The following is a 19,265-nucleotide window of genomic DNA, read 5'->3' on the forward strand; positions in this document are numbered from 1 at the left end:
GAATAAATAAATAAAAATCTTAAAAAAAAAAAAAAAGATAAGAAAGCTAACTTAGAAAAAACGAAATCTAAAAATACTTATTATATATGTATATACATATATATGTATGTGTGTGTAAACATATATATATATATTTAAAGGTTTATTTATTTATGCATACAGAACTGGGGCACAGGTCAGAGATGCAGGGGCAGTGAGAGGCTTCACCAGAGACAGAGTGGGAGCAGATCAAGGGAGTATACAGCTGAGGTCTGCGTGCCATGTGGGTCACTCTGGGGTGGGGATGAAACTCACGCTGAAGTAGCTTTAGCTTCTTAGTGCTGTGCTTTAACCGGCTGCGCCACCAGGAAGGGTCCACTTATTTTATATTTTTCAAAGAATCTATTCTTGACAATAGGGAAGGAGTCTCCTCTTGGAGGTCTCTGTGTTCTTTTAATTAAAAATGCAAATAACTAGCTAGGTGGGGGAGCAGGTCTTAGGAAATATGCTAGACTCATCACAAAACTTTGTGTCCCTGAGCTTTAGTGATTTTCAGTCTTCCTACAAAACTGTCTTGCTCACAATCTGCAGTTTATTCTAAAGGATTTAACTCCAGTGGCCTTCCTGATATGGTCCTTTAGAATGGTTGGGGCCACATCTGGTCATGTCCAATTGTTTACACATGACCTGAAGCTATGTTTGCACTGCAATAGCGAGTTGAGTTGTTGTGACAGATTGAGAGGCCATAAAGCTGAAAATGTTTCCTATCTGGTTCTTTACAGAAGGTCTGTCCTCCCTACCTTTTACTTTAAGGAGCTAGAATCAAAAGTAGGGAGGGAAAACTAAGCCTAAAGTCAGTGAAAGAAAGGAAACACAAAGATTCGAGCAGAAATAAATGAAACAGAGTCTAGAAAAGCAATGAAAAATACTAGTGAAACAAGGAGCTGATTTTTGAAATAGAAATAAAATAATAACCCTCCAGGTAGACTAAGAAGACTCAGATAAATAAAACCAGTAATAAAGGAGGAGAGATTACAGCTGATATCATGAAAATACAAAGAGTCAGTAGAAACTGTGAATGATTATATGTCAACAAATTGGAAAACAGAAGAATGGATAAGTTCCTATAAACATATAGCCTACCAAGGCTGAATCAGGAAGAAATTGAAAATCTGAAAAGTAAAACAAGTAAAATCCAGGACCAGATTGTTTCCTTGGTGAATTATACCAAATATTCAAAGAATAATTAACAGCAATCCTAAAACACTTCGAAAAATTAAAGAGGGTGGAACATTCCTAAACTCACTGTATGAGGCTACTATTACCTGATAAGGGCACTGCAAGGCCAGATCAGGACACTCCAAGACCTACCGTGCAGTCCCAATTACTTTTATGAACAAAGATAGACATTTTAGAAAAATACTAGCAAACCCATCCAACAGTAAATTAAAAGGATCATTCACCATGATCAAATAGAATTTATTCTTGAGAAACAAAGAGGCTTAATATATAGAAGTCTTATCACTGTGACACCACATTAATAGAATGAAAGATATCATAGCACATCTCAATAGGTGCAGAAAAAGCATTTGACTAAACATAACATCCACTCACGAGAAAAATTCTCAGCATATTGGATATTGAATTAACACCCCTCAATGTAATAAAGACCACATGTGACAAGCTCACTGTTAATGTCATAGTCAGCGGTGGAAATTGAAAGCTTTTCCAAGATCAGGAGCAAGATCAGGCTGCCACTCTCACCACTTTCTTTCAACGTGCTGCTGAAAGTTCAGCCAGGGCAGTTCAGTGAGAAAAAGAAATAAAAGGCATTAAATGTAGAAGAAGTGAAACCATCTGTTTATAGATGATATGATCTTTTATACAAAAACCCTAAAGATTCCACCAAAACACTTTTAGAACTAATCAATGACTCTCATATAATTGCAGATGACAAAAATCAACCCAGGAAGTACTTTGCTTTATTGCTCTTTACAGATGTTGTATTTTTTCCTCTCCTTTTTTTTTTTTTTCTTACAAATTGAAAGTTTGTGGCAACCCTGTGTGGAGCAGGTCTGTCAATGCCATTTTTCCAACAGCATATTGGAAACATCGCTTTGGGTTTCTATGTCACCGTTTGGTAGTTCTCACAATATTTCATTATTTTTTTATTATCCCTATGTGGTTTTCAGTAATCAGCGATCTTTGGTGTTATACTTGTAATTGTTTGGGGGCACATGGACCATGCCCATGTAAGACAGCGAACTTACTTGGTCAATTTGGTGTAAATTTGACTGATCCGGCCCTCCCTGGTGGTGCAGCGGGTTAAAGCACAGCTCTAAGAAGCTAAAGCCACTTCAGCATGAGTTCGATCCCCGCCTCCCCTGGAGGTGACGACATGGCGTGGCAGACCTCTCCTGACCTGTCCGCTGCTCCCCTCAGCAGTGTACTTCATCAATCTGCCTGTTCTGCTCCCCACTCTGTTCCTGGTGAATCCTCTCACCCTCCGCACCTCTGGCCTATAGCCCAGTTCTGTATGAATAAATAAGTAAAACTTAAAAAAAAAAAGTACAGTACTAGCATAAAAGTGGATACTTAGGCCAATGAAGAAACAGAGGCCAGAAATAAACCTTTTCATACACTGTCAACTAACATTTGAATAAGGGGGCCACAAATAATTCAGTGGGGAAAGGTGAGGAAAACTGGATAAAAGCCTGAAGAAAAATGGAATTTGATTCCTATCTTACATCATTCATAAAAGCTTACTTGATATGGACTTAAAACTTAAACAGAAGAACTGAAACTATAAAACCTTAGGAGAAAACTCTAAGAAAAAAGCTCTTTAACATTTTTCCTGGTAATGATTTTCTTGATAAAATATCAGAAGTACAAGCAATTAAAGCAAAAAATAAATAAGTGGACTATGTTAAATGTTAAAATTGTACAACAAAAGAAATAATAACAAAATGAAAAGGACATAAGGTGTCAACATTCAAAGAATACAAGGAACTCGTACATCTCAGTAGTTAAGCAAAAAAAACAAAAAAAAAAAAAAAAAAAGGATAGTCTTTGAATATACATTTTTCCAAAGAAGGCATACAGATAACCAAGTGATACATGAAAAGATGCTCAATATCACTGTCATCAGGGAACTACAGATCAAAACCACAATGAGCTATCACCTCGTGTCTATTAGAATCGTTTTCAGCACAAAGACAAGAAATGAAATGTGTTGAGGAGGATGTGGAGAAAAGGGGATCTTTCTGTAGCCATACTGTACCACAGTATGGGGGTTCCTGAAAAAATTAAAATAGAACTGTGTATGATCAAGTAACCCCACCTCTGAGTTTATATGCAAAGGAAATAAAATTAGGATTAAGAGTTACCTGCAGTCCCCCTTTCAATGCACTATTATTCATAATAAACAAGACATGGAAACAACTTCAATGTCAGTTTGTGGATCAGTGAATAAAGAAGGTGCGTGGTGCTTTTGTGTGTGTGTAACTTTATTATATGACTAGTTTAATATATACAGAACATGTATAGTGAAATATTGTTCTGCCATGAGAAAGAAGGAAATTGTATTATGTGTAACAATATGGATGGACCTTGAGGGCATCTTCCTAAGTGAAATAAGGCAGATTGAGAAAAACACATGCCATGTGATCTTGTCTGGATGTGGAATCTAGAAGAAAAACAAAACAAAAACACACACCTGGAGCCTCTCTGGTGGCACAGGGTTTAAAGTCTCAGGGCTATCAAGCTCTCCACAGCCACTGCAGCATGAGTTCGATGCCCTGCCAGGGAGGTGACCCACATGGCTCAGCAGACCTCTCCTGTCTCATTTGCTCCTCCCCTCAGTAGTGTATTTCAATAGATTCATCTGTTCTGCTCTCTACTCTGTCTCTAGTGAATCCTTTCACCTCCCTCGCCCCACACCTATGGTCTACACCCCAGTTTTTGCATGCATGCATAAATAAAAATAAATCTTAAAAAAAAAAACTGCATCCCAAAACCAAACTCATAGATACAAAAAACAGACTGATGGTTGCTAGACAGGTTGCAGGGGTGGGCAAAATGAGTGAAGGGGTCAAAAGGCTCAAATTTCTAAGACTATAATTAGTCATGAGTATGTAATGTACAGCATAGTGACTGTAGTTAATAATAGTGTGTTGCATATTTGTTGCTAAGAGTAGATCATGGTGATTGTTTTGCAGTGCATACAAATATTAATATGTTCTACTCCTATGCAATTATAACTCAAAAATGCTATTTATGTGAGGTGATGAGGTGTTAACTAAGCCTACTGTGTAATCAGTTTGCATTAGATAAATGTATGAAATATAATTGTATACCTCTAGCTTACACAATACTACTTGCCACTTAAATTTCAATAAAATTATGGGGGCAAAGAAATGAAATGAATTGTTGACCTCTCCACCTCATCCATCTCCCCACATAATACATAATCTTTAGGTAGTTCACTGGTTCTCACTTAAGAAATAACCTGGAAGGTAGCAGACAAACTCAGATAAAGTCTGCTAGTTAGTATAAAACTCTTTAAATGAGTATGTTTATGTTGGAATGCTTCTTTTCTTTCTTTTTCTTTTTATTATAATAGTTTATTTTTACATCATTTTGTGCCTTTTTCCATCTCAGTTGTGTTCCCAGTGGACTTCCCATCACCAAATCACCAGTGTGCCATCACCATCATCTCATACATCCCCTCCCCACCCCCCAGTTTTGATCCCACTCCCCACTCTACCCCCATAAAATGTCTCTGGCCTATAGCTGTTCATTATTATTATTATTGTTTCCCCCTGGTTCTTTATGCTCCTGCTATGAGTGAAACTCTCCAGTATTTTTCTCTTTCTTTCTGACTTATCTCACTGAGCATGATCCCTCCCAGCTCCATCCATGTTGCTGCAAAAGGTATGAGTTTATCTTTTTTGATTGCTGAGTAATATTCCATTGTGTATATGGACCATATCTTTTTAATCCAGGCATCTACTTTTGGGCATTTGGGTTGACTCCATGCCTTTCCCATTGTAAGTAAAGCACATGCTTCATCATTTTATATAGTGAGGAATGCACCACCCCAGCCCCTTGTCATTCACCCACATGTGGGATTTTTGTTAGCTGCTTGGACTTGCCCCATACTGTTTTAAAGGGAAACAAAATCTGCTCGGAAGGCCTAACTGCACAGCATCCACTCCTCTGCCCTAGATTCTGTAGCAGCAGGTCAGGGTATTTTCCTGCAAAATGAAGTGAACTTGGAGGTAGTTTATTTTTCAAAGTATATCATACTCGAACCCAAGTTTTATGTTACTTACCTTGTTGGTATAGTGAGAGGGAGTGAGTGTAGACAGGGCCCGAGGGTGTCTGAGTTCTGGTGATCCTTCTAGCCTGTTTCCTGTCCTTGAGCAAGATTCCTAATCTTTCTGTGTTTATTTTCTTATCTGTTAAGAATGTTTATCATTATATACCTCAAAGGGTTGTTGGGAAATTAAAATGTTAAAACATTTAAAGGACTTTGCACATATATGAAAAGAATACCCTTTTGTTTTTTATGGTCTACTGAAAACAGTTTTATATCTGTTACCATACTGGGCTTGCATCATGCAATATTTAACTTTATAATTTAATGCTGACAAGAGTTTTAATATGTGGAAAGATGCCATTGCTCTTCTAAAGGAAGTATACATTGAAGAATACCCAGCTTGAAGACTAAAGCTTTCTTGTGCTTATATTTTTGGTGTATTTTGACTCTCAGGAAAATATATTATCAGATTTAGGTAGATTTTTAGTAATGCTGGTTATCTGATTTTTTTTAAATTTTTTTTTATTTAGGAGTTGACCTAGAACAGTCAAGAAAAGAAGAAGAGCGACAGATGCTGCAGGATGCTCGCCAGTGGCTCAACAGTGGAAAAATAGAGGACGTGAGACAGGCTCGCTCTGGGGCCACGGCACTCCACGTGGCTGCTGCCAAGGGCTACTCTGAGGTGCTCAGGTATTGCCCACTTCCCCGCCCGGAGCTTGGCTGACTCACAGAAGGGGACTTGGGTGTTGGAAGCAGAGGGTGAATGATATTGTCAGCTATAGTGTGCTTCTTTTTTTGTCTGTCTTCTCTCTGGTCATTTAGTCTTCTCTCACACTTTGGGTTATTCAGGCACAGAAGGGTCCTCTGCCTCCTTCCACCGTCTAGTTTGTTACTGACATGGATAATGTGGAAAGGCTGAGGCGTACTGGTCTACACAGTGACCTCATGTAATGGCTTTCAGAGCTATGGTTCATCGTTAATATCCCTGCCATCGCCTCATCTTAGGATATGTGATACTGGACAGACTTGTGGTTATTTTGGTCCTCTTTGGGCATAATTTCTTTGGGCTCATTAGATTAAGTATAAAGATCTCCAATGTGCAGTGTCCAGCTCGAGTAGCGTAATCAAACTTATGTGAGGGGTGTGTATTCTACTACTCCACCTGTTTCAGTTTTTCCTTACATCTGTATTTGCTTTATGTAGCTCTTGGTGTTTAATGTTGGGAGGTTTTCCCCAACACATGGGCTGTTAAAAGCATTGGACATGTTGTTGTTGCCAGATATTTTCAATGCTTTGTACTCCACCTAGCCTGGGGTTTCTAGTAGGTGTGGCAGTATGTTGGTACTGCATTTCTACCTGAGAGTAACATTTATGCTCTTGGAAGGTGTCTGCAGGTCCATGAGAAGGGTAACCTCAATCAGTCCCAGTGCAGTTTGGGGCCCACGAGTCACACCTTCCTTTTCCATGAACACATATTATAGCTTTATAGTGAGCCCCTACAGACACTTTAAAAAGCTGGAGGTAGGAGAATCTTAAGCACATGGTGTCCTCGAAAGGCCAGATAGAAAGCTAGTAAGTTAAGTTCTCTAAAAGTAATTGAACTCTGATTTATGTTACTTTCTCCCTGCACTGAAAGTGGAAAACCCACTTCATGGTAGACTGCTGTGATTTGGCTAATTGAATAAGGCTTTGGTTAATCTCAGGTACATATCTTCCATATACCCCTCTTGTAGAGTGTGGCATGAATGGGCCTTAGACATACCAAATGGATTGATACCAAGTGTTGATCAATGTTATCTGTGATTAGTTCTCAGTGTAATAGCTGTGACACCTGAGCTGTAGATTAGAGGGCAGAAGCCATCATGGACCCCTCTGGTTCAGGACCAAGATCAGACTTATCAATTCAGTGGTAGTTTATTGGGCAGAAAATGGTAACATAGAGGAGGTAAATGTCTTGTTTGGGGTTTTCTCCTTAGGCTTTTAATTCAGGCTGGCTATGAGCTCAACGTGCAGGATCATGATGGCTGGACTCCCCTCCATGCTGCAGCACACTGGGGAGTGAAAGAGGCTTGCTCCATCCTTGCGGAAGCTCTCTGCGACATGGACATCAGGAACAAACTGGTTAGTAAGCTCCACTCTGAAGGGCAGTGAGACCTGCAACAGGGTCTGTGGTACAATAGGCTTAACGTCTGTTGAGTGGCCAGGTTTATTGTCCAGGGAAATATGCATCACTGGTAGCTGTGGTTCTTCTCACCCACCCCCACCTTCAGCACAGAGACTTTTGCTATGTAACATAAAACTTTCACTGATCTAGCCTTCTGATGCAATTTATGTTGAAGCCCCCTCCAAAAAGGAAAAAGAGAGATTTGCCCTTGGCAACAATGAGCTTTGGGGAAGCCTGAGGCCACTCTCTATGGTAAGATATCAAAGATTTTATTTTAATTTTAATTCGAAAACATACAGCCTGGTCCTGTTCACCCCCAGTCATTTAAAGGCATTATGAAGATAAAGATCCTTGAGTGTTATTGAAAACAGTGTTATTCATCCTTACCTCAAGCATCTTGGCAACGCTGGAATGATACTGATTTTTCTAGGAGTCCACAGACACAGATTTTTAATTAGTAGATGTCTCTCCTGAACTCAGGTTTCATTTTTAAATTATGGGATTAGGCCCTTACCTGGGCTGATGTTTCCTAAAAGAGATAACCCTCTGGTTTAAAGAAAGACGATTCTTGTATCTTAATCTTTAGTGCACATGTGCTCTGGCCCTCCTGCGGCTTCTAAGAGCCTCTTACTGAATTTATCATAGCAATTAAGATCATTTTAGAAAAGGTACAAGTAGAGATTACAATTGATCATTTGTAATGCCATGAGTAGGCATTAGAAATGATGTGATTTCATATATGGTCAACAAATCTATGACAAAGGAACAAAAAATAGACACTGGGACAAGGGCAGCCTCTTCAGTAAATGGTGCTGAGAAAATTAGACCACCCCACACAAAAGAATGAAACTAGACTATCTCACACGATACACAAAACCCAACTCAGAATAGATAAAAGACTTGGATGTAAGACCTGAAACCATAAAGTATGTAGAAGAAACATAGGCAAAACACTCCATGACATAAACCTCAGAAATAATAGGCTTAGTGTCTGTTAAATGGCCAGGTTTATTGTCTCATGTTTGAGGACAAATCATTACAAGCATGGAAAAGGAGCTCATTTCTTTGAGGATTCACCTCCAGAAACAAGAAAAAGGAAGGAGATGGAAACAGTTGGGACTGCATCAAACTAAAAAGCTTTTGACACCAAAAGAGATACTAATGAAAACTAAGAACACCCTACTGAAAGGGAGAAAATATTTGCACACCATACAACTGATAAGGAACTGGAAGATCTACCAAGAGTTCACATAACACAGCAAAAAAGCAAGCAACCAGTTAAAAAGTGGGGAGAAGAGATAAAAAGACACCTCTCCAAAGAAGAAACTCAGTGGCCAACAGGTAGATGAAAAACTGTTCAATATCACGAATTATCAGGGAAATGCAAATCAAAACCACAATAATATCTCATCACACAAAACAATGATATACCCAATTTAAAACGGGGAAAAGAACCAACGTAAAAAAAAAAAAACAAAAAAAAAAACGGCAACAAAAAAAGCCAAGGAAGAAGAAGGGCAAAAAAACCCAACGCCGGGGAAAAGCAAACTGGGAAAACCAACAAAGAAAAACGGAAAAGTTCCCCAAAAAAACAAAAACCGAACCGCCAAGGGCCCCCGGAAATCCATTCCTAGAAATCTACGCAAAGAAAACACTAATTCTAAAAGAAACATGCACTACTGTGTTTATTGTATCACTATTTAAATAGCCAAGATATGGAAACAACCTGAATATCCCAAAACTGATGAGTGGATCAGGAAAATGTAGTATATACACAATGGAATAATATTCAGCAATCAAAAAAGAAAAACTCCCAAGTATTGGATATTTTTTTTTTTGGTCAATTATAAAAGGGATGATTTTCTTGATTTCTTCTTCAAATGAGACTTGGAAACAACCAAAATGCCCAAAAGTAAATGACTGGATCAAGAAGATGTGGTACATATACACAATGGAATATTATGCAGCAATAAAAAAGATAATCCAATGCCATTCATGGTACCATGTGATGGAGTTAGAAGGGATTATTCTCAGTGAAATAAGTCAGAAGAAAAAAAAATCAAATGGTTTCACTTATAGGAGGAATACATAAAACCTTAATAAGGGATCAGGGAAAAATAATAACAATTAAAAAAATACAACAAAACCAAATAAAAATAATCAGACAGCTATAAATCAGAGACATTCTGCAGGGGAGGGGGAGGAAGAGGGTACAAAACAAGGCAGGAAGAGCACAGGGAACTACAGTGATGGCTTATGGGTGAATGGGTGGTGGAAGTGCTGTGGGGACTACACCTGATGTAAAATATATACAAATCAATTAAATAGTATTAAAAATAAATAAGTAAAAGTCATGATTATTTTGTACCCCCCAAAAAAGATAAACCCATGCCATTTGCAGCAATATCCATGGAGATGGAAGGGGGTAATGCTAAGTGACGTAAGTCAGAGGAAAAACACAAAACTAGCAAGCTGGCCATAGATTTGAGCTTACAGTAGGGCGTGGGGAAGGAGAGGGACCCAAATAAAGGAGGGAAAAGCACAAGGGACTATGGGGAGGATTTGTGGTGGTGGTGGGAAACTAAGGGAACTATTAGACCTAAGGAAAGAAATCAAATAGTGTATTTAGAAGAGAAAACGGAAATGCAATTTCCACATAATGTTCAACAAAATATAAAACTGTTTAAAGGATTTTCTACTTTTTATTATGGTTCCTTTATGATAAAGGAAGGCATTATCAAAAGTAGACTAATTAGGGGAAGCAGCTATCATGGGAATCAAACGCGTAACATGAATATTGAATAAATATGAAGTACACGATCAGCACTTTTGCTCCCTATTGATCGCGGTCCCATTGTCTTTGCCAGGGACAGACACCATTTGATGTGGCCGATGAGGGCCTTGTGGAGCACTTGGAGATGCTCCAGAAGAAACAGAATGTGGTGAGTATCTAGTTAATGCCTTTAAAGCTTTGTAAGTCTGTGGTCCAGAGCATGTCTCAGTCCCTTGTTCCAGTTATGTCTGCTGATAGCTGAAATAGACACATCTGCATTCCAGAGGTGGTAATTGTTTCTTTCAGAGACTATCTACAGTCTGTTAGATGAAAATACTCCAGGAACCCCATTGTTGTTAAAGTTGACTCGTTATAAGCTAGACTTCAAACAACTAAAAGTTTTCTAAAACAATACTAACAAACTAATAATTATACCCGAGTTCAAGAAAAAAATGCCATTATGTTCAAATTAGAGTGTTGTTGTTTTTTCATAAGAGAGTACCAAGGTAGGGTACATCTTAACTTTTTTTCTTTATTGCCCAAAAAGACAGCATTATGCAAAGTAAGTTGATTAAAGAAGGGGATGCATTTCTTTCTTTAAAAGTGAAAAGATCCACATTGGGTATTGGACCATACTTGATCGGTGACTCATATGTATTCTAGATTCATCAAACATCCAGAATTCAGTTCTTCTTTCCCTCCTCTTTATTCTAAATCTTGTATTGTGTGGTTGCCTGTACACTGTGCTTTGTGCTATCAAGCAGAACCATATAAGCAGGGTATCTGGTCCAGAATGCAGGATGGAGAAACCCACCCATTAAACTGATAAACATGGGTATTTCACACTTCTGTCCATCAGGGGCTGAGTAATATGGCAATAAAGAATAAAGGTCAGTCATATCAGGAGCTTGAGAATTTGAACAGGTGTGACAGAAAAAAATGACTGGTTTTCCTTTGTTTTTTCCTTTATATGGATTGTGACTAGGCTTATGTGAATTTAAGTTTAGGACAGATGTGAGAAACATCCAGTAAAAAAACTGTATAGCTCAGAGATGGAAACAAAGCAGTCATGTCTACAGGTGCCTGTCTGTGTGTTCTGCGTCATGTCTGGCAACATAAAGAGCCTCCTTACTCAGACTCAGTGGGAAAGTCACATGTGTGAAGCTCAGCTGCCATTTCTAGTTGATTTTATTTTCTCTGATGAGCAAATGGAATCAATGCTAGGACTCTCAATACAGTGCCAGTGCTGTTACTTAGCAGCAAGATCTTTCCTAATAGAAAACTTAAACTTTGCATAGGTGAGCTGTTGGTCTTTTTCAGACTTTTTACTTTAAAATAATTCACACACACACAAAAAAACACACACACACACAAAAATAATTCACATACTCACCTAGAAGTTACAGAATAAGAGAGTTCTGTGTATCTTTTATTCAGCATAGCCCTGTTATGTTTTTTATTTAACATAAACAATGTCTTCACTAAAAAACATTGCTCTGCTACTGGAAATGGTGCTTATCTCTGGCCCCTGCATAACTTTGAGATCCAGGAATAAGAATATGTTTTGTCTAGAACATGTATTCAAATACCAGGTAATATTTTCTTAGGTCTTATTTCTCATTTAGTAGGGTGTTTTTTTTGTTTGTTTGTTTGTTTGTTTGTTTTTTTATCTTTTTTAGAACTCTTTCCAGCTGAATTCAATATTATAGATCACAAAGTGTTCTTTGGAAGTTCTTCTGGCTTTTTGTTTTTCTATCTTTTTTATCTCCAAAAAGCCTAGGCTTTTTTTTGAATATTGGGTTTGGATATTTGCTATAAGGGCAGTTTTACTGAAGCTCTAACACCATGTTTTTTTCTCTCCTGACTTAGGGGAGGATATTTTCCTGTCAATATCTTTTAAGGCAGCCATACTGATGTGTCTGTTTTCTCTCAGTCCTCTTTCCCCTTTTCTGTGCTATCTTCTTCTGAATGACAGTATCATTTTTAATTCTTCTCATTGCTGCTGATTTTTTACCAACAAATTCTTCCCTTTTCTCTATTTGCTTAATTTCCAGCTTCGAAGTGAAAAAGAGACACGGAATAAGCTCATTGAGTCAGACCTGAACAACAAGTTGCAGAGTGGACTCTTTAAGAAGTAAGATACTTGGGGCTTGAGGACTGTGATGAGCCTTGCAGTATCTGGATGTGTGATGTGTGATGTGTGATGTATTTAGCTTGAGAATCTACATAGTAAAGAAACCATGTTTGATGTTAGCCAAAAGTGGGAATGTTTGAGGAGAAAACAGGTGACATTACTATGTGAGAGACACTGAAGATGAGTGAACATATTTTAAACTTAGAAATTTCCTAGTTAGGGGTACTCAGTCCCAGCTGCTTCCCTGTCTGTAAGTTCTGTGAGCTCAGGGACCATGTCTGTTTTGTTTACCACCATGCTAGTACCTAGTATCAGTCCTATATGTAATAAGCACTCAAGCAATATTTATTAAATGACTTTTAAAAATAAATTCGGTTTTCTAAAGTCAGATACTGAACCTAGTATTCAAAACCCATGGACACAATGAAAAATGCCAACATAAAGGTGGATTTGAGTACATTTCTATTATTGCTATTACTATCAGTGAACTTACAAAATGGTCTGTAATTTCCAAAAATTTCTCAAATTTGTCACCTCTAATTTAGCAAAGAGAAGATGCTTTATGAAGAGGAGACACCTAAATCCCAAGAAGTGGAGGAAGAAAACAAAGAATCCAGCAGCTCTAGCTCAGAAGAGGAGGAAGGTGAAGATGAAGCTTCTGAGTCAGAAACTGAGAAGGAGGCAGGTAAGGTGAAGTTTTTATAGCAAAGTCCTGTATCTCCATGGTGTGAGCAGACCACTGCTCCTTGGAGAGCTAAGCAGGCCTCAGAGCACCCTACAAAGATTTTTTTTAAAAGATGTATTTCTTGATGCATACAGAACTGGGGTACAGGCCAGAGGTATAGAGGCAGCGAGAGGATTCACAGAGAGAGAGAGTGGGGAGCAGAACAGGCTGACTGACGAAGCACACTGCTGAGGGGAGCAGCAGGAGGGTCAGGAGACGTCTGTCACACTATGTCGGTCACCTCCGAGGCAGGGACTCATGCTGAAGTGGCTTTAGCTTCTTACTGCTGTGCTTTAACCCGCTGCGCCACCAGAGAGGGCCTACCCCACAAAGATCTTAAAGATCTTTAAGTTTAGTTTTTAAAGAGTAGACATCAGCTTACTCATTAAAACTTGATTGTAAGAGCTGTGAGATCTATTTGAATGTGTACCAGGTGATACATGTCCATAAGATAAGATACATAGAATTCTGGTATGAGGGAGCCAGTTGTTGTGACCGTGGGTTGGTAGATGGTATAGAGATTAAATTCCAGAAATTCAGTATACCAAGAGGGAGGGGGGGAGACCTTGCAGAGGCACTTTTGGCAAAGCAGCTATTTAACCAACTAGTGAAAATTTGTATTTAGTTCTCAGGTTTATCTGATTCCCTAAACAGAAGCCCCCAACCGGTTTCATTCCTTTTCATTATGTAAAGCTGCTATAATTCCTAAGGCAGAGATTGAAGAAGGAACAAAATCATATTAGCTTTTATGATTCATATTGATAATATGCACATCTATGGAGCTTAAACGTATTATATGGCAAGTTAGGAACTCCAACCATGAGAGCAAGGTGTGTAACATGGATCAGGCTGTAAATTACAAAACTACCAGAGGCCTTGGTGTTTAATCAGGCAAACACTGAGAGAAGAGACATTGGTTTTACTGAGCAGAGGTTCAGTTGCAATAGAATACTTCTCATTAATGATTGGAAATTAATGATAAATGAAGATTTTATGGTGCATATGTCCCATGTTCTTTGACATACTGTAACCCTGTCTTCAGTCCATTAGAAAATGAAATTTTACCAGCTAGAAGACCAAGTTAGAAGGGCAAAGGGAACACATGAATTTCAGAATGCAGTCTATGTTTTCTTGTAACTGCCTGCCATGGCCACCCACAATGAAGACATTTAGGTCATTCTGTTTATGTGGGCCCCAGCTCCTGGTGAGGTTTTACTTTACTGACCTGTCTTCTCTCAGTTATGGGCGAATACGGCCTTTCTTCATGTCCCAGTTGCTGAGACTCATGGAATGTCATCAAAGGAGTTAAGAGACCAGAGTTCTGTAGAGAAGACAGACATCAGCCAAGTTTGTAGTATAAGAGATGGTCTTTTATTCATTGAGATTTGAATTTCTGTTACTAAGCTAGTAGAATTTGTTCTGGAAATGCTAGTGTAGTATATATCAAAATTTATAAGTGTCCATCTTTTTAATATTTTTATTGTCATTCATTACTTGCTTGTCCTAGGCCTCAAGTATTGTATGGAATTAATATCTGGGCTTGCTCTATGCTCGATCGTTTGGCTCACCCCAAGACATTAGAAAAGTGGGAGGGAGCTACCCAGCTGACTGACTATAATTTCCTCCTGATCTGTGCCCATGGGCTTCCAGGCCTTGGTTCCCTCCAGCTCATCTCACACTGCACCCTTTTTTGATCAGGCTTACGTCTCTTCAGAAACCTTTGATGACCACCTTCTCCATGCCACCTCTACCTGCAGCGTTAATTCCAAACCTGATAGCCTGTCCTTCCAGACCTTTTGTGATCTAGCTCCAGCTGGCCTTTCCAGTGCATACATACATACAGCTGGGTTACTTGACTTCCCCAAACATGCCGTGAACTTTCCTACCCCAAAATGTGTATTTGTGCCTTGGAATTCATGTCTGGCCTTCAGATCCTTATTGAGTGACATCTACTAGGAGCTATAGACTCTAACAAGCTGAAAAAGTCTTTCCTTAAGACTTCCCTGTACAAGACGCTGGAAAGTAGAGAACCATTTCACTGTTCTCCACCCTGTGACAGTTCTCCCCAGTCTGTGTCGCTCTGGTTCTGCACAGTTGCCCCGCTCCAGCACCCATCATGTTGAGGGCACTCTGGGCTCGTAATTGTGCACCCAGGTCTCGGCACATGCACAGCTCATGCAGGGGTGCACTTTCAGCGCATGTTTTTTGATGAATACATCTAGCAAACTTGGGACTAGGAAGGTAACCATTAGCAAAATACATGTTCCGTGAGCTATCAGTGCAGTCAACAGTGATGTCTAGGGAGAAGGATTACATTTAGTTTGGGGGGTCTCTAATTGCACTTTCCATTTGTTTAGCGCTTTTTTCTTTGCTATACACTTAAAACATTAATTACATCCCTGTAACCTCACTCTAAGGTGTGTATTATTACCACCACTTTTTTGAACAGGAAATTGGCACTGTAGGAGGTTCGGCAAAGTAGGCTCCATATTGACAAGTGGCACGTCTGAGATCCTAACATTGATCTGGGACTCCTCAGAGTAGCAGGGGTAGAGCAAAATGTGAAAATTAAAAAACTGTGGGTAAGGAGAGCATGTCCTAAGGGAGAGATTGTAGAGGAAAGAGGAGAAAAACAGGTTGCAGCATACTGTTTAGGAAGAGTAAAAGAATTAGTGGAGGAGGCAAAGAAACTATGGTCAGAGGGATGGGGGAAATCAGGACATGTATTTTGGCATCAGAGAAGCCAGTGCAGGAGTGAGAAGGGAGAGATTATGGAGGATTGACAATTAGGCAACCACTGGTAATCTCAGAGAGTAGTTCCGGTGTCCTGATGCAGGAGAGCCAGATGGTTGCCTGCCAGTTGAAATTTTATTCATGTCCCAAAGCCCAGTTCCAGTCAACTTCCTTTATGAAAGCTTATCATCATAGAAGTTCTTCCCTCCTATTTGTGTGAACCTCTTTCATAGTATCCATCCTGCTGAGTATTAACATTTTCTGCTTTTTCACATCTTCCCCACCAGCATGTCTTGGAAGCACTTTTAGTATATTGCATGTTTCTCACTTTGCCTTCCATACTGTCTAGCACAAGACCTTCTGCATGGGGATGCTTAGTACATATACACTGGTAGTATGTGGGGAAATGGATTCTATCTAAACTTTTGCAGGGATGCCTGACCTGCACATATGTACTGCTAAATGCTTTTATCCTGTTTTTAAAGATCCATCAAGATAGCCCTATAAAATGGAAGCTGCCATGTATCTTACATATAAATGTTGTGGGAAAGAACACTAATTATATTTGAAGGTGAATGTAATCATTTTGATTTTGACTTCTGTTTTTTCCTTTTTATTTATTTGGCATAAACACTTGGTCTATTATTTATTGCTGCATAATAAGTCTCCCACAACTAAGTAATGGTTTAAGACAACTATTTATATGCACCCAATTAACAGGTTGGCAATTTGGGAAGGGCTCACCCTAGAAGGCATTTCTTTTCTACTTATTGTAATGTGTGTGTGGTAACACTCACATATTTGTGATCGGTTAGTAAGTCAGCTGGAAAATGGCTGTCCTAGATGCCTTACTCACCTTTCTGCTGCTTGACCAGGATATTTGTGGCAACGGCTCTGGGTCTTTTACCAGCACATGGCAACCAGATTACAAAAGCAAAGCTCAATGCACAAGCTTTTTCCCAGCCTCTGCTTATGTCCCTTTTGCTGATGTCCTAGGGGTCGTAAAAAATCACATTGCCAAGTCCAGAGTCGATGTGAGAGGGCGCTACACAGGATGTGGGCTCACTGGTAGTTATTACTATCACATTGGTGATAGTAGTCAGTGAGGTAGGTTTCTTGGGGGTAGAGATTTTCAGATAGTATTTAACAATGTCATGAATATTCACAATCACCATAAGAACGTTAATGATCATAAAACATTTACTAGAGACTAACTATGACCAGTGAGCTATAATTAAAAATAGTGACACAATTTTAAAATATTACCTCTGATATTTATAGTAACTCATAAGGCAAGAATTAAGATCCCTGACTAGTCAATGAGAAAATAGAAGCTTAAATATATTAAGTAGCTTGCCAGGGTCATACAGCTACGATGTAGCTTGAAATTGGCACATAACTCGTGGATGGGTCACTATGGGACTCTGTGCCCAAAGTATGTAGACCAGATGCCCCCTACACCCACAAGGTACATTCTCTGCTGGTTATTTGATGTACTCAGTGAATGAGACAACAGGGTTTCTGCTTGGTGCCCTGGAAGATGGACCCCTTCTATTTATGTTGTGAGGATTCAAGTACTAGAATTCTATAGCTTAACTTGCAACATCCTTGGTAATCCTTTAATTACAGAGATAATTCAACCCCTTAGACTCCCCTTATTTATTAGTGTGTCCCCCAGAACACCCATTAGTTAAGTTAGGTCTGCTCCTTCATTGGCCAGCAAATGTGTCTTCCGGTTCCCTCAGCCAATCCTCAGGACCTTTCTTCCTCTGCCAACTAGTGTTTGTCTTCCAACTTCCTTACGGCATCTTTAATATTCCCTTCCTCAGAGGGTGTGCCTCTTCTCTGAACTCCTAAAGCACTTGATCGGATTGAACCAGTTTAGCGCCCATGTTACATAAGCTTGCTTAGGCTCTTTTCTTAGTTGTAATCACCTGGAAAAACAAGGTGTCTCTTACACTTTTTCTGGTTTTGCCTGCCCAGTCCCTCAAAACAGAATCAATTGTTACTGTATAGTTACTGGTGAACTTTACATGAGATTAAAACAGGGGAAAAAGTTTTCAGTCAAGTATCTCCAAGTGGAGTTAGAGGCTATACCTGAATTTGTTACCCCTGAATTTGTTTTCTTTTTTTAGACTTAGTTATTTATGCACACAAGAACTGGGGTAGAGGCCGGAGGTGCAGGTAGGAGGTGAGAAGATTCACCAGAGACAGAGGGGGGACCAGAGCAGGCAGATCCACTAAAATACACTGCTGAGGGGAGCAGCGGGCAAGACTGGAGAGACAAGAGAGGTCTGCTGCGCCACGTGGGTCAGCTCCCTAGCTGGGGATCAAACTCATGCTCCAGCGGCTGTGGACAGCTTCATAGTGCTGTGCGTTAGCCTGTTGCACCACCAGGAAGAGCCCTTGCATTTATTTCTTGTGGCAGTGATTACTAGAGATTTCATCTTAGTTTGAGTCCAAGCATCCCATCCCATGGCCTCAATAACCTGTTTTGATAATGGGTAAAGGTTTTTTTATTAGCAGAAAAGTATATAAACACACAAATATAAATTTTTCCTACTTGTTCGTGTTGCTTCTTTTGTCTTAAATAACAGATAAAAAGCCAGAAGTTGTTGTCAACCACTCCAACTCTGAAAGCAAGAGTAGCCCCCCGGAGCCGACCCCAACACCAGCGCAAAACACCTTCTCTGCCTCTTCTGCTAGGAGAGTGAGTACTTGGAGACTAACTTGAGCATATTCTCTTTCCCCATAGTGTAGAACACACAAGGGAGCATGAGAGGTTACTCGTTCCTGCCAGGTGAAGAAGGGAAGGCTGGCAGAATGGGGACCCTTGGGGAGGGAGAGGGAAATTCAGAAAGGAGGAAACGGAAACTTGCGTGACCTGCCTCAAGTTGCCTCACTGAATTCCACTGGGTGTGAAAAAGACAAATAAGCAGAAAAGAATCCTCAGGACTTTCCCCCTCCCCTTTTCTTTACTTCCATCATAGTTTTCCTCCAGTCTTTTTAACAAGCCAGAAGAGCCTAAAGATGAATCTCCTTCCTCTTGGAGACTGGGACTCAGAAAAACTGGCAGCCACAACATGCTGAGTGAAGTGGCCAATTCCAGGGATGCCCTGAGGGAGCGCGGCTCCTCCATCTGCCGCTCTTCATCAAGTCCCCGGATCTCGGCTCTGGACAACAAAGACAAGGTGCACTTTGGGTAGGGCAGGGCAGAATTCCAAGGCAGGTTTCTTCCCCAAAACCCCACTCTCAGGAACAAAAGAAAGCCTTTCCTGGTCCTTGATTTGAAGGAGGGTAAAGGGGCCAGGCACACCCGATGCTCATTCTTCCATGCTAACCTCACCTAGGGCATAAAAGTGAGCCCGATACATGAAAAGTTGCCTATGGCCTAAAAGCTCCCTTTGAGCCAATACCAATAATTTATTCTTTTCTTTT

The 19,265-nt window shown here is 39.8% G+C and overlaps 1 protein-coding gene across 2 annotated transcripts in view; it reads left to right on the forward strand.

The window, feature by feature from the left end:
- PPP1R12B (protein phosphatase 1, regulatory subunit 12B) overlaps positions 1-19,265 on the forward strand; it is a 169,833-nt gene that overhangs the window by 41,981 nt on the left and 108,587 nt on the right. For both annotated transcript variants that reach the window (XM_012726845.1, XM_012726844.1), the window contains exons 4-10: positions 5,830-5,989; positions 7,276-7,420; positions 10,331-10,405; positions 12,291-12,370; positions 12,916-13,055; positions 18,425-18,537; positions 18,818-19,018. In XM_012726845.1, the coding sequence (XP_012582299.1) occupies positions 5,830-5,989; positions 7,276-7,420; positions 10,331-10,405; positions 12,291-12,370; positions 12,916-13,055; positions 18,425-18,537; positions 18,818-19,018 (914 nt within the window). The remainder of the gene's footprint in view (positions 1-5,829; positions 5,990-7,275; positions 7,421-10,330; positions 10,406-12,290; positions 12,371-12,915; positions 13,056-18,424; positions 18,538-18,817; positions 19,019-19,265) is intronic.

Source organism: Condylura cristata, unplaced genomic scaffold (assembly GCF_000260355.1).
Source record: "Condylura cristata isolate star-nosed mole 26May11 unplaced genomic scaffold, ConCri1.0 scaffold00018, whole genome shotgun sequence".
In the NCBI taxonomy this organism is placed as follows: Eukaryota; Metazoa; Chordata; class Mammalia; order Eulipotyphla; family Talpidae; genus Condylura; species Condylura cristata.